This window comes from Vitis riparia, chromosome 8 (genome assembly GCF_004353265.1).
Source record: "Vitis riparia cultivar Riparia Gloire de Montpellier isolate 1030 chromosome 8, EGFV_Vit.rip_1.0, whole genome shotgun sequence".
Taxonomy (NCBI): domain Eukaryota; kingdom Viridiplantae; phylum Streptophyta; class Magnoliopsida; order Vitales; family Vitaceae; genus Vitis; species Vitis riparia.
The window spans coordinates 5,761,371-5,785,469 of record NC_048438.1 but is presented as its reverse complement, the minus strand read 5'-3'; the positions used below and the strand labels follow the sequence as shown (position 1 = coordinate 5,785,469).

At 38.5% G+C, this 24,099-nt stretch overlaps 1 protein-coding gene across 2 annotated transcripts in view; it reads right to left on the bottom strand.

Annotated features, from left to right (window-relative positions):
• LOC117920127 (trafficking protein particle complex subunit 8) overlaps window positions 1-24,099 on the bottom strand; it is a 52,559-nt gene that overhangs the window by 23,981 nt on the left and 4,479 nt on the right. Inside the window, exons 4-16 of one of the 2 annotated variants that reach the window (XM_034837485.1) lie at window positions 23,809-23,913; window positions 23,523-23,685; window positions 20,006-20,126; window positions 19,818-19,880; window positions 19,621-19,701; window positions 19,412-19,506; window positions 19,091-19,241; window positions 18,902-18,988; window positions 9,059-9,178; window positions 8,854-8,982; window positions 8,664-8,761; window positions 8,438-8,561; window positions 8,179-8,286 (exon numbers count right to left, since the gene is read on the bottom strand). In XM_034837485.1, coding sequence (XP_034693376.1) covers window positions 8,179-8,286; window positions 8,438-8,561; window positions 8,664-8,761; window positions 8,854-8,982; window positions 9,059-9,178; window positions 18,902-18,988; window positions 19,091-19,241; window positions 19,412-19,506; window positions 19,621-19,701; window positions 19,818-19,880; window positions 20,006-20,126; window positions 23,523-23,685; window positions 23,809-23,913 — 1,445 coding nt within the window. Of the gene's footprint in view, window positions 1-8,178; window positions 8,287-8,437; window positions 8,562-8,663; window positions 8,762-8,853; window positions 8,983-9,058; window positions 9,179-18,901; window positions 18,989-19,090; window positions 19,242-19,411; window positions 19,507-19,620; window positions 19,712-19,817; window positions 19,881-20,005; window positions 20,127-23,522; window positions 23,686-23,808; window positions 23,914-24,099 lie in introns of those variants that run through there. The other variant, XM_034837486.1, reaches the window with a different exon arrangement.

Here is a 24,099-nt window from a genome sequence, read left to right as displayed (position 1 = left end):
TGGAATGCTCGGTCAATTACAAAAGCTCCCCTATGATCGGTAGGGATAGGGGGAAGAGAATCTAGTTGTTGTTATGTGATGTTGCTTTACCTCCCTTCATGGTTTGGTAGAATGGTAATTGTTGTAAATTGCTCAAGGGACATATCTAGTTTGCTTTCAAGTGATAAAAGTGGCTTCACTTGTTGGTCTTGATGTTATAAAGCCTTTGTTTGCTTTATTCCTTGGTTTTAAGAGCAACGGTGGCTTGTGAGTCAATTGAGAGCAATTTAGATTTTTGTGTTGTTAGGGTGTTGCCTTTGTTTCGGAGGTTTTTTCTTATTCTCTTTTCCTTCTTACTTGCCTTTTAGGCACTATTGTTTTTTTCTTTCTTGGATAGGTAAAAGGATATTGTATTAAAAAGGTATACACAATGTATACAAAGCAACAAAAACTAAAAGGAGCAAATACACAAAAATAAGCAACCACGCCTTATGGGGAACCTAACCAATCCACAAAATCTAACAATGACATAGACTCATCCTCAATATACAATTTAATCCAATCCCAAAATAGATACAAAAAACTTTCACAATTCTCAAAGGCTCTCCCCCACTTCTCTCCCTCCAAATGGGCCAAAAAAAGGCATAAAGGAGCAACTTTTCAAGCCTTTTTCCTTTTTCTGCCAACTAAGGAGCCTCCCCAACTCAAGAGCACCCCTCTCACAGAAGAATGCATCACCCACTATACATCAAATAAAGCAAAAATCAGCTGCCACAACATGCGAGCTTTCGGATAGTGTAGGAGAATATGGTCACCCGTTTCTTCTTCTACTTGGCACAAATAGTATATGTTAGGCATCCTCCATCCCCTCTTTCTGAGTTGATCTTGACTCAAAATAATTTTAGCCCAATTTCTTCCCAAGCAAAAAAACTAGCTCTTATAAGAGTCCAAGAGTTCCAAACTATACTAAGAGGGAAAGGCTTCGCTCTCCTACTTGCCAAGGAGGAGTAGGACTTAACTAAAAAATCGTCATCTTTTGTCTCCATCCAAACCATAACATCATCATTATCTAAAGAGATGGAGTGATCATGTAACCTCCCAAAAAGGGCATCTACTTCTACCAACTCCCAGTCATTGAATTGTCTACTAACCTCGAGCCCAATTACCCCATCCCAAACATCAACCACCCAAGCATCTTTAAAAGAGGTTGTACAATAAAAGTCCAAGAAGGAATCCCTCAAAGAAAAATCCCCACACCACTTATTCTTCCAGAACTTCACCCGGTTCCCTAAGCCAACCTAAAGACTAATTTATCTTTGAAAGCCTCCTATCCATTTGTTATTGCCTTCCAAACCCCTACTCCATACCTCTCTCTCACCTCTTTTGAGCACCAACCCCCCTCCTCTGGCCCATACTTACCAACAATCACTCATTTCCAAAGAGGATTCATTTCCCTCACAAATCTCTAAGACTATTTCCCTAAAAGAGCCTTGTTAAGAATTGGAAGGCTTCTAAAACCCAAGCCCCCTTTCTGTTTTTCCAAGCAAACCACCGACTAATTTACTAGATGGGGCTTGTTAACCAAAGCCCCACCTCCCCAAAGGAAGTCCCTTTTGATTCTTTTCCAATCTATACACCACTCTTTTAAGGATAATAAAGAGGCGCATGAAGTAAATGGGTAAGTTGGATAAAGTGCCCTCAATCAAAGTTTGTCTTTCACATTTTGAAAGGTATTACCTCCTCCACGAAGCAAGCCTTTTTTGAAACTGCACTTCCACCCCTTCCTAAACCCTAATAAACTTGTAAGGAGCACTTCCTCAGTTGGTGGTTGGTAAGGTACCCATCTTGCAGCCTAAAACCTTAGCAAGCAGCTCCAAATTTGGGATATCCCCAACTAGAATCAATTCACTTTTCTCTAGATTAATCTATAGCCCTAAACACACCTCAAACCACATGAAGACCTAACTTAAGTGCTCAAGATTTTCCTTGCCAACATCACAAAAATATGAGAGTGTAATCAGCAAAGAACAAATGGGAGACCACCACTCCCACATCATCCATTCCTTTGATTGGGAATCCAATCTCTCAATAAAACCACCTTCCTTTGCCCTAGAAAGCAAGCGAGAGAGGATCTCCATCACTAAGATAAACAAATAAGGAGACAAAGGGTCTCCTTGTCTCAATCCTTTAGAGCTTTTGAAAAAACCTAAAGGAGTGCCATTTATGAAAACGGAGAAGTGGGTTGTAGAGTGTGAAAAGAGAGAAAATGGAGAATCCATAATTTTTGTTATTAAAAACTGTTAATAATACACATTGGACTTGGGTATATATATACATGCTAGTGGGACCCACAATACAATAAGGAAAAAAAAGGAAAAGTAAATAACTGTACACTATCTAACACTCCCCCTCAAGCTGGAGCATATATGTTATATGCACCAAGCTTGTTACAAATGTATTTAATTCTAGGACCTCTGAAAGATTTAGTAAAAATATCTGCTAGTTGATCATTTGAATTGACAAAACTAGTCGTCACACATCCTAATGTAATCTTCTCTCTAATGAAGTGACAGTCAACTTCAATGTGTTTGGTCATTTCATGGAAGACCGGATTTGATGCAATATGCAAAGCGGCTTGGTTGTCACAGATGAGCTTCATTTGTTCATCCTTTCCAAATCTCAACTCTCGAAGAAGATGTTTCAGCCATATGAGTTCACATGTTGCCAAAGCCATAGCTCGATACTCGGCTTCAGCACTAGATCTGGCCACTACATCTTGTTTCTTACTCTTCCAGGATATTAGATTACCTCCAATAAAAACACAATACCCGGAAGTGGAACGTCTATCTGTGGGTGAGCCAGCCCAATCTGCGTCTGTGTAACCAACAACCTGGGTATGACCTCTACTCTCGTACCACACCTTGGCCTGGTGTGCTTTTGATATATCGAAGAATGTGGATCACAACATCCCAATGGCTATCACATGGTGACTGTAGGAATTGACTAACAACACTTACAAGAAAAGAAATGTCTGGACAAGTAATGGTGAGGTAGTTCAGTTTACCTACAAGTCACCGATATCTCCTAGGATCTCCTAAAGGCTCCCTCTGTCCTGGTATAAGTTTGACATTTGGATCCATAGGAGTGTCTACCGGTTTACAGTCTAACATACCGGTTTCTTCCAAGATGTCTAAAACATACTTCCTTTGGGAAAGAACCACACCGGAAATGGATTGAGCTATCTCAATCCCTAAGAAATACTTGAGTTTCCCCAAGTCTTTAGTCTGAAAGTGGGTGAAAAGGTGTTGCTTTAGTTTCTGAATATCATTCTGATCACTATCTGTAATGACGATGTCGTCAACATAAACTACCAGATAAATACACTGCCCCGAAGAGTTATGATGATAGAAAACGGAATGGTCTGTTACTGTGAAACATGCCAAACTCCTGAACAACAGAACTAAAACGGCTAAACCATGCTCAAGGAGATTGTTTCAAGCCATATAGAGAACGGTGTAACCTGCACACTAAACCAAACTCCCCCTGAGTAACAAAACCAGGTGATTGCTCCATATAAACTTCTTCAGCAAGATCCCCATGAAGGAAAACATTTTTAATATCTAACAGATAAAGAGGCCAAGAACGCATAGCAGCCATGGAGAGCAATAGACGAACAGAAGCTATCTTGGCAACAGGAGAGAAAGTGTCACCATAATCAGAACCATAAACCTAAGTATAACTTTTCGCCTGATTCCAAAATTTAAAGCATGTTTTGTAGGCCTGAAGATGAAGCAGAATCTTAGCATCAACTGATTGCCATAACACACTACATAACTGTGCATCTATCTTCCTCCATTGTACTCTGTCAACCTTAGGGATATCCACCTCCTGCGTAACAAGGTGATCCTCATAACCTTAACCCATAAACCAAAGCTCCACAGAGGCAGACCAGGACAAATAATTTTCACTGTCAACCAATTTCTCCGAAGTAATCATAGGAGATTCAGATATAACAGAGGAAAAAATGGAACTTTTAGTAGTCATATCTACTTATCTGGAGAACGAAATATGTTTGGATCGAAGAGAGCCCTAATACGGCTTCAGATTGCGACTGAAAGAAGAAAAAAAAAACGAGGATTCGCGGCTGTGAGAGACCAAATAGTAAAGAAAAACAAATGTGACACTACTGGAAGGGTAGAAGAACACTTCCTAAGACACGTGCAAGACTCGGGGTGGAGAGGAAGTCACCGGAGGTCGCCGGAAAGGCTGTTTAGAGGGCTGGCGGAGACAAAAACCCCAAAAATACACTTGTAGGGCTCAGATGGCACAAGCACAGATGGAGAGTGGCTAGACGACGTCAAGCAAGGTTGGAGGTGGAAGTGCGTCGCCGAAAAGTGCTCCACGCGCCGACGCATGAGGTTCAGGCCGTCGGAGAAGAAACGCGCGTGGCGGGTGCGTGACTGAGATTCTTCCTCTGGTGCTTTGACAAAACTTGAAGATCTCCTCCTTGCGCACCTGATGGTATGGTTGGTGTCGGAAAAGGACTTCGCCGGAAAGAGTCGCCGGAAAAGTCGCTGACGGTGAGGGTTTTCTGACGGCGATACGATTGACCGGAAAACTTTAGGAGATAGGGAAAGTGATCGAAATGAAACACAGTTACTGAAAAGTTTCCCAGAATTGATTCACAGATAAACCGGAAATAATTAGGGTTTTTTTTTTTTTCTCCCTAGTGTCATGGACTTAGTCGTTCACTAAGCTCGTGCAGCACTTAAACAAGCCAAGACGCTTGATCTTGCTAAGTCAGCCTTGCTCCCCCCAATGCTTAGCTTGCTCGGCTAAGACACTTGCGGCTCGAAAGCTCAAGAAGCTTGGTAGGCAACCCTTGAAAGAATGGAAGCTCTCTATTACTCAAGGAAGCCTTTACAAGTGCTTGGATGCTCACTTGCTTGGTTAGGAAGTGATTTGGGTGGTGCCTTGGCCAAATGAGGCCCTCACCTATTTATAGGCACCAAGGGAACTCTCTGGAACCTTGGAGGGTTCCTTACAAATCAAGAATATTCTAGAACTCCCTACACTAATCTATGTACATCCTTATGTACAAGAAATCTCTAGAATTCTCTAGAAAGCCCTGGACTTCTCTCATGCCTTCCACCATAGTGTAGAGATGTGTGGACATCTCTAGGCATTTCTAGAACCTTCCACACTCTTCCCACCAATGGCTTAGTGTAGATGGCTCCAGGAGTCTCCAGAAGCTTCCCTCCTCCTATATAAGCCCATGGGGAGGGTCATTTGAAGCATCCTGTGACACTAGGCTCTGATACCATGTGAAAAGAGAAAAAATGGAGAATCCCTAATTTTTGTTATTAAAAACTGTTAATAATACACATTGAACTTGGGTATATATATACATGCTAGTGGGACCCACAATACAATAAAGAAAAAAAAGGAAAAGTAAATAACTGAAATAACTGTACACTATCTAACATAGAGATACACCATCTGATCCAACCTAACCACTTAGAGCCAAACCCTAATTTTCCATAACTATAAGGACAAAACTTCAATTTACGTGATCATAAGTCTTTTAAATATCCAGCTTGCATAAGATTATTTTTTATTTTTTTATTTTTTATAAGAGGTAAAAAAATATTAAAAAGAGGCATCAAAATGGCAACTCAAAGTAAACAAAAAAGAGACACCAACCCCCACCCAGCTAGAACAAAAATAGTTGTGAACAAGGAGGTACAAAAAAGACCTCACCCTCAATGAGAGCCTAACCAATCAATGAATTCAATTAATGTCAAAGAACCATCTTTTATGAACAATTTCGTCTCCCACCCAAAAAAAGCTCACTTTAGGCTGCACACAAGACTTCCAAATGATATTTGAGGGAAGGAAATTGTAGAGCTTGGTTCTAAGGCTTTGTAAAGGGATTTAACAAAAAGCTTCCCACACTTAGTCTCCGTCCAAAGCACCTTATCCTCCTCATCCCGCTGAACACTCTTCCCATTAAGACTCAATAAGAACCCGTCCACCTCATCCATCTCCCAATCATTAAAGGGTCTAGAGAAATGCAAGCTCCAACTCCCCCCTCCATTAGTGGAACTTCACACATCATTCACCCAAGCGTCCTTAGAGACGGCTAGAGCAAATAATGAAGGCAAAAAGTCACAAAAAAGGTGAAGCCCCACACCATTTATCCTTCCAAAATCTCACCCATTGTCCAGTATCCACCATCAAGGAAAGTCTATTACTTACCAAGTGCCCACTCCTTCCTAATTGCTTTCCACCACCCCACACCATGCCCATCCCTCACTTCCTTAGTACACCATCCCCCTTTCTCCTTCCCACACTTTCCCCTTATCACTTGATTCCAAAAGGCCCCTCTCTCAATTGCAAGCCTCCAACTCCATTTCCATAGGAGAGCCTTATTGAGAATAGATAGACACTTCACCCCCAACCCCCCTTTTCTTTTGTCTAGGCAAACAGTCGCCCACCTTACAAGATGAGTTTTCCTCTCAAGAGCCCCACCTCCCCACAAGAAATCCCTTTGAATCTACTCTAACCTCAATCTGACCATCTTGGGTAAATAAAGTACAGACATGTAATAAATGGGAAAGCTAGCCAAAGTGCTCTGTATCAAGGTGATCCTTCCTCCTTTGGAGATGTATTGTCTCTTCCACATTGTTAATCTCTTTTGAATCCTCTCTTCCACACCATCCCAAGCAGCCACAGACTTAAAAGGTGCACCCAACGACAATCCCAAGTAAGAGGAAGGAAGACTCCCGACCTTACAACCAAGCTCTACAGCCACTAGGATTAACTCACTTTTCTTCAAATTAATTCTCAACCCCGAAATGGCCTCAAACCACATGAGGGCCCAACATAAATACATCATCTGATCCTGAGAATCCTCACAAAATACAAGTGTATCATCCACGAACAATAAGTGGGACACCTGAGCCCCTTCACCACCTCTACCCTCACCTTACAAGCTGTCAAAAAGCCCCCATTCACAGCTCTCTTCACAAGACAACAAAGTGCCTCCATAGCAATCACAAACAAGTATGGTAAGAGAGGATCCCCTTGCCTTAAACCCTTGGAACTTTGGAAAAAGCCTGAGGAAGTCCCATTAACCAAAATAGAGAACCTGGTTGTGGAAATACACCATTGCATCCACCCTAGTCATTTCTCCCCAAAAGCCATCATACTCAAAATTGAAAGCAAGAATGACCACAGCCAACTGCCATAAGATCTCCCCCCCTTTCCACACCCCTCAGCCCAACAACAAAAGTCTGCTGAAAATGAATATTGAAGAATTTTGATTAAATCATTATGCTACAGCATTCTGACAAATAACTTGCACTCTCTCCTCTATCTACAATAATTGCCTTTTCATAACTAATAATGATGGCATTTCATTAATAATGGCCTTCAAATTTTATCACTCCAGATATAAACATGGGTACAAATAGGCTAATGGTTGTGACATGAACATAGTTGTCCAGTGGTTGAATCGTTGTCATCTAAGGCTATTGCCTAGTTTTTTTACTATTTTTTTTCTTGTTTTACTTGTTTTTCAGTGGGTGATAATACAAAATTCCATTTAGGAAGATGTTTGGCTGGGAGAGCAGCCCCTTTGTGCTCAAGTTCCAAATCTTTATAGAGTATTGAGATGTCGAGATTATTAAGTCTCGTCTATTTTAGACCTCTCATGTTCATAGTCTTGGAATTTCAATTTTTGCTCTAACCTCTTTGATTCAAAAATCAAGAAGCTTGAACTCCCTATATCTTCTTGATCCATGCGTATTTATCGCTTTCTTTTCCAGATGTGAGGGTCTAGTCTTCGACTTTCTCAGGGGTATTCTCTGTTTTCCTTTCTTTTCAACCCTATCTAAATCTATGAATCTAATTCTGATAAATATATATATATATATATATATATATATCCTATGAACCTGATTCCTTTCTTTCCATCCAATTTCATTTGGAAATCCAAAGCCCTACCTAAGGTAAAGACCTTTGCATGAATGATGCCCAATAAGCAAGTCAACACCATTGATTTGTAATTGTTATTTTGAGTATAACAAAATGAGGACAAACACAATTCTAAAAAATAAAATTAGAAAAACAATAACTTCAAGAATTATTACCAAAGGATTCACATGTCTAGACAATGAGGTAATAAATTCAACTTACAGCTGCAGGAGATGCATAAGTTCGATTATCTTCAAAAATAACTTTGACTGAAGGAATGTTGATAGCAGGCAACTGAAGTTTCAATACCTCAAATTTTTTCCCTGTGTTCTGTATCATCAAAGGAAAAAAAAAAATAGTTAAAATTCAGATGAATTGGTTCAATGAAACTTTATGGAAAACCAGGCAAAGGACAATAGAATATCTAAGTCAAACTTTGTGAACTATAGAATAAAAGACAGCTTTTAACATTGGCCTTTACCTGAACAATTTGAAGGAATTCCCTTAAGAATAAGTCCTGTGTTGTCTTAGACTGATGACCACATGTCAGAACTTCCAACATATGTGGGACTGCCACATCAAACATCCCAAGAAAAGCATACCACCTAAATTAAGTAATGAGTTTTATTAAGAACCTTTGCCCATTGTCGATGCCGAACTCCAATAGATTTATCATGCAATAACAAGTGTATGATTCCATAACTTACTTTCCAATATGGAAATGAACATGATCTTTGATATAGCTCCACATAGTTCCTTTGTACACAGAAAGAGCCCTTCTATATGTCCGAATTGCATGCTTTATCTGGAAAGGACAAGGAAGAATAACCATTTCAAAAGAAGACAGTATTTCATATTAAAAAAATTAACTTTTGAATTATATACTCGTGTAGGTACCTGATCACATTTTTTATAATGATCGCCAGAAAGAACAAGGTGAAATCCATACTTGTGTAACATGGGTGGTTTAGAAAACAAGTAGCAATAAGATGCTTGCTCAAGCATTACAGCAGAATGTAAAGGTTCCTAAGAAGAGAAACAGTGTCAGGAGCAGAAAATAAATCTTTCCAATCAGCACTCTTTTCAAGAAATTGGGAATTACCTCACCGGATATACGGAAGTAAACACTGGCAGCCTCTTTATACTGATCCCTTGTTTTCAACATTTCTATCCACCAAAGACCACAACGTGTTGCATTTTGCTGACCTGATGACCCAATTTTCTGCATGAACATCATTCAGATCACAGTACTGAGTACTAATTTTACCAAGTGATTCACTGAATTTGAAAAGAATCTTCCAGATCAAGGTGATGTAAAAAATAAGCTATGAGGCCTCATGGTATGGATTTTCCTTTTATTTATTATTTTGCACCAGAGATGAGTGAACTCATATTGACGCTATCTCCCAAGAAAATGATGAGTTCATAAGCTATCTGTCATCCAAAACTGACAAATTGCATGGCTTGACAATGAATCCCTGTTATCTTAATGAACAACCAAGCACTACAAGCAACTGCTAAACATTTTTCAGAAGCCCAATTGAATACAATATGCTGCAATGTTCTCATTAACATTTGTCTTATCTGATTAGGAGGAAGACCAAGTATCAAAAAGAACACAACATCATAGAACATGTATACTTTTGTACTAATCACAAGGAGAAGAAAATGCTCCATCCAGATTTTGAATATGTTAAAAACCAAAAAATTTCCTCAATAGGCCTACTTAAAGTTAGGATTCAATATTCAATGATGACAACATAGAAAATAGTACAACTGAAGGAAGATGAAGAAATAAGGACATATATCTTTTCCCTCTGCCATTGGTTGCTTAAGCCTTGAATTACCAAACTAGAATGGGACTATGATAGATAAATCTTATGCTAAAGCAAGCGAACAAAAAACAAATAAGAAAACAATCACAAGAGAAAACAAGATTTAACATGGTTTGACAATGCGTCACATCCATGGGGAGAGGAGAGATCAATTAACTATACTCAAAGGTAAGGTTACAATCCTAAAACTCTCAAATCTAAGTCCTAGTTACATCCAAAAGGACCTCTTTAGATCAAAATCTCTTCCCATATTATTTTCTAATTTTGTAGGAATATCTTATAGAGGGAAAACCTATTTACACAAGAAAGTATCACAATATTACAAATAGGAAAACTCCTAACAAAATTTTATCCAAATAGGAAAATATCAAATATTTAGAAATAGGCCAAAAAAAGGATTTAAGACATTTTTAAACAATCAAGAAGACAAGTTTTTAATATTGGACAAAAATTGACCTTACTACCTCAAATGGCAGTGTCCTTCAGATCAGAAAATAAGAATTGAGAGCATATAGTGTACAGAAAATCTTACCCACCAAACAAGAAACCCATAAGCAACAGGTTAATTATTAAAAAAATAACAATAACACAACAACATTTTCTCATCCAAATAAGGACCTAATATGTATATATCAAATTGGTAAACTGTACTCTGAAAGCTGAAGCTAGATTTGAGATTATATGTCCAGAACACATAAACTTATCTGGATAAAAAAGAATAAGTTCCATAATTCATCTTTACAAGGAAAAAGTGCATAACTCCAAGAATACGGAGACAAAACCTTTTTTCTCTTTTTTCCCTTTTTTGTTTTCATAAAACAACATGGAGCTAAATGTAAGATACAAGCAAGGCGTAATAGGAAAATTTTCACTGAAAGGATTGAAAATTTTGAAAATTAGCAAGAAATTCTGGATTTTCATTACAAGTCACAATTTTGGGGGGAAAACCAACAAATAAAAAATAAAAATAAAAATAAAATAACCATGAAAAAAATTAATAAGTATTTCCAACTCACAGTAAAATTTTATACAGTAAAATAAAACTAAAAGGAAAAAAGGGATCATCCTTTGGAAGATATTCTTTCTTCTTTTTATAGTTTTGTAACAGCAACAAAAATGCAAAAGTGGCAGATTTATGGGCGATTAAGTGGTGTCAGGGACATTGGAGTCCTTGTGGGATATTTTAGTCACAACTATAGAGTTGCAGTGGGTTCTTCCAGGAGAAAACAAAAAGATCTTTTCTCAGGTAACATGCTTAGGGCTTGGATAATAGGAAGAGAAGCAGCGTGGGGAATAGCTCCTCTCTCCACGTATTGGTTCATTTGGAGAAAGTGGAGCAGACAGTAATCTAGAAAGAAGGAATGCTCCAATTAAAGCTTGAAGTGCTTTTCATGGATTCAGAAGACCCTATTGGAGCACTTTAAAGTTCTGTTGGGATGATGAATTGCTCTTGCAACATTCATTGTCCACTTAAGCTAGGGCTAGAAAGTGTTCATGACTGTTCTTTTCCTTTTGGTGCTATGCTTCTTGTGTTCATGGGTTGGACCACCCACCTTTTTTTTTTTTTTTTTTAATGAGAAACAACACAGTAATATATTAAATAATGATTAAAAGATACAAAGGAAGGATGAGAAATCCTCCAAAAAAACAAAGAACTAAACAAATGGCACCTCCAAAATACTAAATATAACCTCTCCTTACTAGCCCACACCTTTGTACTTACACACCAACAACCAATCAAGTTGGATCATATGAAAGGGAAAATCCTTGAAAGTTGTGGTGCAAGATGCCCAAAAGGAAGCAAGGAAATGAATGGTATCCCAAAGAACCTCTAAAGTCCTCGCCTGATCCTAAAAAATTCTAGCATTTCTTTCATGCCGCACAACCCAAATCAAAGTCATACAAGCATTTTTCCACAATAACAATACTCTATTGGAGTTTCCCAATCCCTTATATGCAATAGTCATTATATCACAAATACTCCTAGGAGGAACCTAGTCCAACTTTTTTTTTTTTTTTAATAGGAAACAACAAAAATATATAATGATAGAAAAAGAAGTACAAAAGAAGGATGAGGAATCCTCCCACCAAAGATAAAACTAAACAACACAATAAAAGATCAAGAAACTACACTATGAAAACTACGAACAAGCTCTCTTGGCTAGACCATCCCATTGGAACTACACACTGCTAGCCAATCTATTTGTAACACGTTAAGGGGAATGCCCTTAAAAACCACGGAACAAAAAGCCCAAATAAAAGCAAGGAAGTGAATGGAATCTCATAGATTCTCTGAATTCCTAGCTTTGTCCTCAAATATCCTAGCATTTCTTTCCCGCCACACAACCTAAATTAAAGCAATGCACGCATTTTGCCACAAAACTATCCCTCTCTTGGAAGTGCCAAAACCTTTATAATTGATGGACATCATGTTTGAAATGCTTCTCGGAGGAACCCAATCCATCTTGGCTAGCTGAAATAATCTGTGCCACAACCCCATCGACAAAGAACAATGTAGGAAAAGATGATCTGTTGATTCTCCTTACTTCATGCACAACTTACAAATGTCAGGACTAAGAGCTTTGTAGGGTCTTCTCAATTGTAGCAAGTCATTAGTATTTACCTTCTTGTGTGCCACTAACTAGACAAAGGACTTGACTTTGAAAGGGACTTGAAAATTCCATACAAACTTAGTAGGGAAAAGTGGAGATAAATCGGGCATTTGGGATAAGGCTATAAAGAAGAACTTGACTATAAACAATCCTAAAGAAGATAAAGACTAGGATCTCGCATCTGAAGCCGAAGTGGATAAATGCGTACAATCAAGAGATCGAATGAGGCATCCTAGATCTTCTATCTCGGAATTAGATAGATTATGATGGAAATTAAAGTTCCAAGAGAAATGGCGAGCAGAACCGAGAGTTGAAGATATAGAAAGATTTTTATCTGTGACTACTCTAAATAGTCTTGGATATTGGGATTTCAAAAGGCTGGTCCCCCCACCACAAATCTTCCCAAAAGTGAATTATTTCCCCATCTCCTACCACAAACCGAGTATACTTTGAAAAATCTTGAAAGACTTGTGCAATAGCCTTCCAAGGACAACGATGTGACCATCTGACTAAAGTGTTGACATCCCAACCATTTGAATGTGTCCCATAAATGCTTAGAATGACTTGATGCCACAGAGTTGTACTCTCCCTAGGATACCCCCACAACCATTTCCCTAAAAGAGCGAGATTCCTTAAAGAAATCTTCTTAAACCCCAAACCCCCTTTTACCCTTGGCTTACACACTGCATCACAACTAACAAGATGATCTCTCTTACCTTCCCCAACCCCTGACCAAAGGAAATCCCTTTGCAATCTCTCAATTTTTGCAGCCACTAAAGCGGGAATCTTAAACAGAGAGAGAAAGTAGCTAAGAATGTGGGAAAGGCAAGAGTGGATAAGAGTTATCCTACCACCAAAAGATAAGTAAGCCTTTTGCCACCCGTCTAATCTCCTTGAGATTCTCTCAATCACTGGATCCCAGAATCCGCAAGCAATTGGATTCCCTCCCAAAGGAAGACCCAAGTAGAGTATAGGCCAATCAAAAGCCTTGTAGTCAAGCAACAAGGCTAACCTAGAGAGATGATTCTGATCAAGGTTGATGCCAAAAAGATTCCTTTTGTCAAGATTGACCTTAAGCCCAAAAATTTGCCCAAACACTAACAATAAACTCTTGAGAGTTTGCAGCTCTTCCGCACAAGAGTTAGAAAAGAAGATGGTATCATCTGCGAATTGCAAATGGGACACCCTAGTTCTATTCCTACCTACCCTAAAACCCTCCAACATACTTCTTTCCTCAGCTCTCAACATCATTCTGCTCAACACATCTGCGACAATAGTGAACAAAAAAGGGGATAAAGGGTCACTTTGCCTTAATCCTCTAGATGCCTTGGCCCACCCTTTAGCATTTCCATTCACTAAAATAGCATAAGAGACGGAAGACAGACAACCTCTCATCCAATTCCTCCATTTAGGACTAAACCCCTTCTTCTCCAACACGTGATCCAAAAAAATCCCAATTCACATGGTCATAAGCCTTTTCAAAGTCAATTTTGAAGACAACTCCTTCCTCCTCTAATCGCCTTTTCTCATCCACTATCTCATTAGCTATAAGAACTGCATCCAAAATTTATCTCCCTTGAACAAAAGCACCTTGAGTAGAGTGGATAGTTTCGTGTAGTACTCCTCTTAATCGCCCTGATAAAACTTTGGCTATTACCTTATAGAGACAAGTGATCAAGCTAATAGGTCTAAATCTGAAATCTTCTGTCTGACTTTTTTTGGGCAAAAGAACTATGAAGGAGGCATTGGTGCTTTGATTAATAATCCCACTACTATGAAACTCTGCAAACACCCTCACTAAGTCTTCCTTGATCACATCCCAACAATCCTGAAACACTGCAATGGTAAAACCATCAGGCCCCGACGCCTTATCCCTATCTAACTGAAAAATGGCATTAAAGATCTCTTCTTCGGAGAATGGGGAATCCAACCTAGAAGCACTCTCTTCTGAGATTGGGGACCAATCTATGCCTTCTACTCTCAAAAACTCTCCAGGAAGACTCGAGTAGAGCTTTTTAAAATATAGTAAGATCTCCGTTGTGATGCTCTCAGAATTATCCAACATCAAACCTCTTTCATTCTCCAAAAACTTGATGAAATTCCAGTTTCATCCGTTGTTAGCCACTTTATGAAAAAACTTTGAATTGCAATCCTCGTCTTTAACCCATTTCACCTTAGCTTTTTGACTCCAACGAATTTCTTCCCTCAAAATTAATTCCTCTAGCTCCCCTTTTCTTAAAACTCTTTGAGCAGAAAGATCAAAAGATAGAACCCCTTCTTGCTCAATGGCATCAATGTTAGCTATTTCATCCAAGATGCTTTTCTTCCTTTCCTTTAGCATTCCAAAAGTATTCTTATTCCAATCTTTCAATTTTGCCTTAACAAATTGTAACTTCCTCATGAACTTGTGACCTTCCCAACCATTTCCTTCAAATTCTCTCCACCAACTACTAAAGCACTCTTTGAAACTTGGATGTTGTAGCCACATATTCTCAAACCTAAAAGGTGGTGGGCCCCACTTGAAAGGATTGGTATCCAAAGCAATCAACCAATGATCCAATGTCCATCTAGGAAGAACTTCTTGAAGGCTTTGAGGGAATAATAGCTCCCACTCATTTGAATAAAGAAACCGATCCAATCTCTTGCACACCGGTAACTCTTGCATGTTTGACCAAGTGAAAGGGGCATTCCGTAAGGGGGGATCAAGTAATTCACAATCTCTTATAAAACCATCAAAATCCCTCATGCTAGAAGTGAAACTAGAGCCACCCAATTTTTCTGAACTTCTCCTTATAACATTAAAATCACCACCCACACACCATAAAGGAAAAGAAAGGCCAAAAATGTCTAATAGCTCCACCCAAAAATCCTTCATAAGTAAGGGACTGTTTGGGCCATAAACTGTGGACAACCACAAGGGTCTGCATCCATCCAACAAAAACTTGACTGAAACAGAAAAAGATCTAATTACCACCTCCTCACTGCTCAATTTCTTTGAGTCCCAAATGATCAAAATCCCTCTTGAAGCCCCGCATGCCGGAAGAGCAGCCCACTCCTTATTCCTAACCGACCAGACACTACCTACAAACCTTTTGTCGCACACCTCTCTTTTTGTTTCCTGAAACATCACTACATCTAGATTCTCGAGCCTCAAAAAATCCTTAACCACCCTTCGTTTTTTCCTAGATCCCAAACCCCTAGTATTCCAACTGATGATTTTCATAAATACACCTCACTGACCCTAAACCTCCAAACCAATGCCAACAGGTCTCAATTACTGTTCTTCCGCCTTGAATACACCTTAATATCCAGAGAACTTAAGACCTCACAGACTTCGGCCATTTTGCTGGGGGAAAGGCCTTCTATTTGGAACCCACCCATCGGGGGGAATTCCGCATCACCCTGGCTAACTATAAGCGTGCTGGGTTTGGTCTTAAAAGATTTAAAACTCTCGAACAATTGGTTCAGACTAGATAACTGGGACACCACAACATCTCGGTTAGGATTGCCAATAGACCCAAGACAAAAAGCTCCATCGTCATCTTTTTTGGAAAAAATTTCAAATATAACTCGAGGTTTCGTAGAATACTGAGACTGAATGGCTGAATTGGGAAGAACGGGAACAAAAAGACTCAGGTGAGGAAGAGCCAAGCCAGAGGGAAGGGAAAGAAAAGACAGAGATGACTGAGAATGTTGATAAGAAGATACCTCGAGGTTTTCCACTACCATCAATCCACAAGACCCCACAGAGTTGAGCCCTTTTTCTCTGGTTACTGGAAAAGAAGGAAAAACCGCGACTGATGAGCCACGATGAGGAAAACCCGCAAAACCCTTACAACCTGCTTTGTCTTCACCTTTAGAGAATTTGCGCAGTTTCTCCTTCCCCTTTGAAAGAAAAGGAGCCTTAAGAACAGACCTTTGATCCACGTCTCCACTCAACGGCGACATGCCTTCCCCAAAACACCATTTTCGAAACCCTAACGAACGACTTGGACTTGCACTGAAGCTTCATTCCAGCTGTGTTCTTGCTTCGAAAGCATCTTCCTTTGGAAGAGCATCGCTAGCTGACGATGGTCTTTCAAGCAATAGAGGCTCGCTTCAACTTCGGCCCCCTTGTCGGCATCCAGAACTTGAAGGTAACAGAGCATTCCACAGCTTCTTTGAACCACACTTTAACGCGGAACCCCTCAATTGATCTTCAAAAGCCCCAAAGCCTACCTTCCCCTTTCCTTTTGCAGAGGGGTCATCTTTGCGTAAAGAGCCCTTCGTAGAGATGGGTTGTTTGCCTCCCAATTCTTGGCCCAACAACGAAAATCGGCCATTTAAGGAATCTCCCCTCTTCTGGCCCAAGTCAGCTTCAACCTATGGACTGGGCTTAAGAGAAGATTGGGCCTTTCTCACTTGTTTGGAGGCCCAAAGCCCTTCCTCATCAGTTGATTGGGCTTTGTCGCCTCCGGCCCATACTTCTCCATCCTGCCTTGGCCCGACAGACCCAGTTCTCATAAAATTTGAATTCGAACTGAAAGATAGGGAAGGTTAGGACCAATTGTTCCCCAGTGTCAGTCTTCTCTTGCCGCGTGTCCCCACAGGAGCAATTTCAGCCTTTTGACAACCGCTTCCCTCCTTCATTCTGCCAACTACCCCATCAGAAGACCTACCTGCAACCGTTGATCTAGCCTCCTCAACCCACTTTCTGCCACCTGTCCACGAGTGAGGCTCAAACTTCTGCCGAGTTGACTCACCCATTTCTCTACCTCACCTAACGTCTTCCTCTCCAGCCATTGCAACTGAAACTGAAACTGTGAACTCCCATCCCCCATCTAACACCTCAATCAAAGCTGGGAGAATTGATCGTTCCTTCATTAAAACTCTAACCCTTGCCTCGCTAAAATCAAACAGTTTCATCGTTCACCAATCGATCTCTATCACCATCCCCTACTACTCCATAATTTTCTTCAGATGTACCTCAGACCATAAATGAAATGGCAAACCCCGTAATTCTATCCAACCTCCTCTGAATTTCCCCTCTACTTCTGAATTTTCCTTTGGAGGCCATCTTCTCAACAAGACTGTAAGCCCACCCTTAATCCTGATAAACCTTAAATCGTGGAGTGATAAAGCTTCCTCTGTGGTTTCCACAAAAAATAAACCTTTTCCAACAGAGAAGGGGACGATAGTCACCACACCTTTATGCCCTAATCTTTTCGCCAAAGCCCGGCCAACCTCAACCCAGTTAACAGAACCAGCATGACATTCGCACACTACAGCTCTCGCCCATCTCCCGACTGGAACAAGGCCTCCTCTCCTCGGTCCTTCTTATTTGACTACATTCGCAAAGGATTGGTACAAAAGACCCACATGTTTGTGAAAAGTCCTTTCCTCCCTGCACTGCCTTCCCTTTTCAACAATACTCGAGGAATGGACCACCAACGTTGAAGACAACACAATCTTTAGATGTTCCCATCCCCTACCATTCTCTCCCTCAGGTATTACCAGGAAAGTTGACTTTCTGTTGGAAGCGAACTCTGAGAGCCTTATAAACCTACCATGATTGTTGAAGCAAACCTCCATTAAATGGACTCTAGTTTTTCCTCTGAACTTTTTGTTGAAACCCATGAAATTCTTCATCTCAATGGCCTTCGTCAAATGTTCTATCATCCAACCAACCTCTTCCTTCTCAAAGCCTAAGGCGAAAACAGAGCCTCTACTGTGCTCTGTAAGCGAACACCATTTTCCCTCAGCTTCACCTTCGAACCTAACCAAGAAGGTCTTCCTCTCCACAAAGACCTTCAACGTCCTTACCATTCTCACACTTCTCCCCAACTCCTATCCCTTGGTAAAATAACCCAGTCCAACTTATCCAATCCAAATAATTTGTGTCACAACCCTATGGTCAAAGAGCAATGTAAAAAAAGTTGATCTACCAATTCTCTACGCTCCATACACAACATACAAACATCAAGACTGAGGGCTTTGTAGGATCTCCTCAGTTGTAGCATGTTGTTGGTGTTCACCTTCTTGTGTGTCACTAACCAAGCAAAGGACTTAACCTTAAAAGGGACTTGAGATTTCCAAACAAAATTATTTAGGTGCTCCACTATTTGTTAGGTGCCCTTTAATTTATTTATAACTGTCTATCAAAACAAAGCATAATTTTAATTCATTACAAGACATTATTATATTTTTAAACTGATTGGTAACCCCACACTTCTCGATTTTGAATTCAATACTTAAAATGAATAATACACTTTTTTCATTCTATGGTACCAAATTAGTAATCGTACCATACCCTCTTCTTCCAGCCAATGAAAAAAGGACACAAAATGAATACTTCAAAATATTTTCTTTTATCAATTTACTGGCTGCGATTAGCCCTCAACCATCCAAGGATTGAGATTGGATGGGGGGTATGTTAGCAATTTAGAGAGATTTATTATAGTGGCACAAGATCAACTGAGAGAAAACATTTACAATTTTAGCAAGAAAAAGCATACATACCAAGTAAGTATTAAATGCATTTTCCATGCAATATTCTGCCTCCTTTCTTGATTGATCCAACAAGAAGTATGTAAGCCCCATCATTTCCTGCAAGGAAGCATGAGACAGATCAAGAATATTCTATTTGCAGATCATCTGTGTGGCAAGAGCTAGTTACAATGGAGAAAATAAAGAAAGATCTGAAGCTACCTGTACACCAGCACAGCGCTTCCAGGCTTTGTCAAGCTTGTAATCAGTGGAAAGCAGTCGATAGTTTGACAATGCAAGTTCATAATCCCGTAACATAAAGGCATAATCACCCAAAACTCTAATTTGAGATTCAATGGAGCTAAAGGTATACCTTTAATAGGGATAACAAGAACTAAATTAGTAGAATATAATAGAGAAAAGAAGAAAACAGGGATAATAAACACTAAATTAGAACAGAATATAATTTTTTTTCAAAACCACAAAAAGGAAGAAGAAGAAGCATGAAGTGACATGTAAACAAAATATAGTAGTAAAACATACATAGGGCCATTGGAAGCATCTGGTGTATCTTCTTTCCCTTTTCTCCACCACAAATTTTTAATTTGGTTTCTAAAACCTTTCCGTGTTACAGAAACCTATAAAAGAATAAAAAAATGTATGAAGAAAGAAGGGCAGAAACAAAATCATGATTAAAGCTACAAAGTTCCCTTCATATCAGAAATCCTGTAGAAAATGCTTTAAGGGACAACCTGCTGATTGAGCACGCGTATTTTTTGCTCCATGTGAGGAATGATATGTTTAGAAGAAAAATCTTGCATGAGATCTTTTATCTGTTTCCAACTTACACAACATATCTTGGTCAGAATTTCTGATCAATCAGTAATCATAGACATGAAATCCTGAATAATTGTCAGTTTGTTAACCAGGGGGTAAGAAAATCAATCACCTCATTAAAATCATCAATGTTGAGAAAACAGCCAAGAGGCTGACTAAGTGAAGCATCAGTTTTCTGTCACAATAGTAGAAGTGTATAGCTTCAACCTCACTGATTTTTACCATATTTACCAAAGAAATTGAAAAATATAATAATAAGACAGTTGGGAAAAAAAAAAATAGTCCCTAAAAATGACTTACATAAGGAGCCCATGGGTTATCTTCATGTTCTACTAATCCATCTTGAGAAGAGTTAATGCACAGTAATCGACAATCATTAGAGCCAAAAGTACTCCTCATTTCTGTTAAAATTTTTTCTGCCCTGGAAACAAAGAAGCATGTGTATTTTAAAAATATTAAAAATTAAAAATTAAAAAAATAAATAAATCAAATTGCTGATATGTAAGCCCTATTTGGAAGAGTTTCTTAAACGCTAAAAGCAATGTTTAAAAGTCAAATACGAGGAAGATTGTCCAGTAGCCTGAACCCTATCCTATACTACTAAAGAAATTTCGAATCTCTTGTCCCCCCCGCTTTTCATTCTCTTGTCCCCTCCGCTTTTCATTCTCTTGTCCTGTACCCGCAAGAGTAGGCTTTTCAGTTTGGCTGCTAACGAGGGAAGAGGGCTGACACAAAAGTGGCTTTTAGGCTGGAAAAAAACCTTGGGTAGTAGTCTCCTTGGGGCATTGTATAAGGAAGAGATTTTCCCTTTATCACAGCTTGTTGAGAAAGGGGCGAAACGGCTTAAGGTAAGGAGCTGCATTAGTGTATAGAATGCCTAGTTACGTTCAACGCAATGTTTCCAGTCATAATTCTCTTCCTTTTTCAACCTTTAAGGATATCTGGATAATGTGGGCACCACAATTTCCAAAATAATTATCAGCATTGTGGAAAAGCAAAGAGATCCCTATTTTTCCTCAATCACAATGTGGAAAGTAGATTTTTTATTTAATGAAAGTTTAAAAATTGTCTAAATTATCCTTATTTTTAAGAAAAGTATTTCACGACCGTAAAATCAACTGCATGGCAATAATATTTACTTGTACTTCTATTAGTAAAAATAGAAGTTAAAAGGTATCTCAAATAGGCTTGTAAAAAACAAATATGTAGTAAATGGGGTTAAAAGCATAACAAAAGCAACAAGAGATGAAGGGAAAAGATACCAAGACTCACACTAGGACCGATGAAACATCATATTTGAATTAAAAAAATATATTCATTTTTCTGTTCTCAATCCAAACTTCTACAATACCCAAACATAAATCCTCATATTTCTTTTCTTTTTTTTTTTGGTTTTGATTTCATACTTCCTGCGTTTGTTTGAATTTAAAATATAAATAAATAAATAAATAAAAATCACTTTTCTCTTTTCTGTTCTCAATCCAAACTTCTACAATACCCAAATATAAATCCTGTCCTCTCCAATTGCCGACTTGCCATCCCTGCTGCTCACCACTGTTTACCACCCCCACTCCTCTTGGATCATCTGCTTCTACTCCAACACCACCACTCATCAACCAAGAGTAGTACACCACTGTCCACCACCTTAAATCCCCTCCAAAAGTGAACACTCTCACCCTCAGTCCTCTTCTCATTCTCTTTGCAACACCTCTATGCTCTCTTCAGGTGAAATGGTGGTTTTTGGATTGGGTGAGTGAATTGTGACTATGGTATTTCCAAATTTTTTGTACTTTTTAAGGGCTCGGTGAATGAAATTGTTGTTTCTAATTTATGTGGATGGATTCTTATATGGGTTTCCTGGTGTTTATGCAGTTTTGTTAGATTTGTTGATGTCTCTGTAGTTTTGTCATATTTATTGGAAATATGTAATGGAAACAATTATTTTTTGTAGGTTTAAGGCATCTAATTACTAATTTTAGATGCTTCTAAAAGGCAAAAATAACAAAACTTAAAACTTAACAACATTCAAATATCAATAAAAACAGATATATCACTCAGACTCATGCATTCCACTCTATTTAGATTTAAGTTCAAATCGGGTCTATTAAGATTTTAGATAAAAAAGAGAAGGAAAAAAAGAAACAAACAAACATCACCATAAACATAAAGGGAAGCACATTCACTAGACTAGTACTATCATATCTGGGTGTAGATATGAACAAGATTAAGAAAATCCTGGAAATGGTGAAAAGAACCACTTTTTTCTTGGTCTCAATCACTAAAAGCTTTCTTACAAATATTTCCAGGGATTGATTAGTGGCTTCCCTCTCCTATCTAATCATAAAACTTGTTAGAGACAAAGAGATCCACTAGCTTAGAGAGGCAAAGCTGCATTGAGTAAGCTTAGTTAAATCGAATTTGACATTCTGTAATATGGCCTTAATTCAACTTTATTTAAGTTTATTCTTGCAAGTGTATTTTGGTAACTTTAAGATTCAGATTGTCTGGTATCTGGCTTAGTATTCATTTGGATATAGGATTTGTCGCTTGTTAAGGATTAGTGTGTCACTTCAAGATTTTTGTTAGAAATTTCCATTTTTAAGAAGCTTTTGTTTCCATCGATCTTCCTATTTTGTAATAGTTTCAATTATTTGAAATTTACTTTAGTTCTATTAGTTCTTTCTTAGAATGCAAACCAACCAGGAAGTATTAATAACTTTCCATTTTAAAAAAACTCTGTCCTGCTGGTAAGTTATTTTTTCTTTTCTTTCTTTCCTTTTCTTTTTTCTTTTTCCATTTTGTGTGGAAATTTTCCTACTAGACAGCAGATTTTAAGAGCAAATACAACTTCTACATGTAAAACAAAATTATAGTATATAAATGAATGCTTTTAGTGCTTAGTTTGATTTTCTGGACTTTGAAGATATGATCTTTGGATCTTTTTTTTCGAAAGACATGATCTTTGATTCTTTTTCTCCTTTAATTCTTAGTGTTGCCATAATGCTAGTTTCTCCCCACGACAAGACACAACAAACCAATCTTCAGTTTTCTCACCTATGACTCCATATTCAATTGATCCCCCGAATGTTTAAGCAATGGCAAACATGATTTTTAAATAAATAACAACCCACATGATTAGAAGAATCTGAATGACTGATCTATAAATCCCTCAGGCAGTTCTTGTTATTTATCTATCTAAAGAATAGAGTCAAAAAGTCATTCCAATTTTCAGTTGTCTGGATTTAGGGTACTCAAAACAGCATGACTTCCACTCACTGGAATCACTATTAAATTTTGTCGTAGCTCTTTCCACATCCAAAGACATTCACGGTTGCCTGGACATACATGGCAATTAGATTGGAAGCCAAAAGAAACAAAACACACTCCACTTTCCCTTACTCTAATTCAATCTTGTCCCTTATGAACCAAAATGGCCAACATAACCACACTATTTTCTCCAGAGAGTTCATATTCCTTCTTAGACTCCAAAGATCACAATGAACTTGTCGTTCTAAGGGTCATTTCGTCATTTAAATCTTATCACAAGGGTATGATTGTGATGTTGGTTTGCTGCTACTTGGTGTGACCAGAATCATATAGATTTTTTTTTTGATTGGAACCAGAATCATATAGATTATGTCAATATCTTTTAATCATGTTTTGACAGTAAGTTTTTGGTATCCAAAACTGAAAATAAACCTGTATGCTTGCCAAATGCCAGCATACAACACCTCTGATGGACACATAATACTAGAAAAATATGATAGTTTCTTGCCAAATGAAGCATTCTAAAGTAATAAGGAACAAGCCAACATACTTCTCTGAGGAGCCATCTTGGTTATCATGCACTAATAAATAATGTTTCAAAATCTTTGGGTCCATCACACCATCATTAAGCAGAAAGGGCAATTGATTGGTGTTGAAAAGGTCAACAAATCTGTTAAGTGGCCGTTCATCCTTCGTTGAAACAACCAAAAGGCCTGCATGTCAATTTAGACAGAAAGCTGAAATTGAATCCAAAATAATTTATGGGGAATAAACAAACTTTTAAAATATTATCCCGAGAGGAGGATGGGTCACATTAAAATTAGTTTAAAACTTACATGCCACAGGATGGTCAAAAGCTTCATGATCTGAAAATGACAGGGAACGTACAAGCTCTTTATTGAAAAATTGAAACCATGATGGCAGAATTTCAGATTCAGGGGCTGCACAGGAAAGCCACAATTATCAGTCCCAACAACTCCAAACATTCAACATAATCTCCACTCTACCAACACTGATCCACATCCTCCAAATTATATTTCTAAAAATCTAAAATTTTCAAACAAAGAGCAAATAATGAAGGTAGCAGCCTCTCAAATCAATAAAAGCAAAAGAGGGAGGATGAGGAG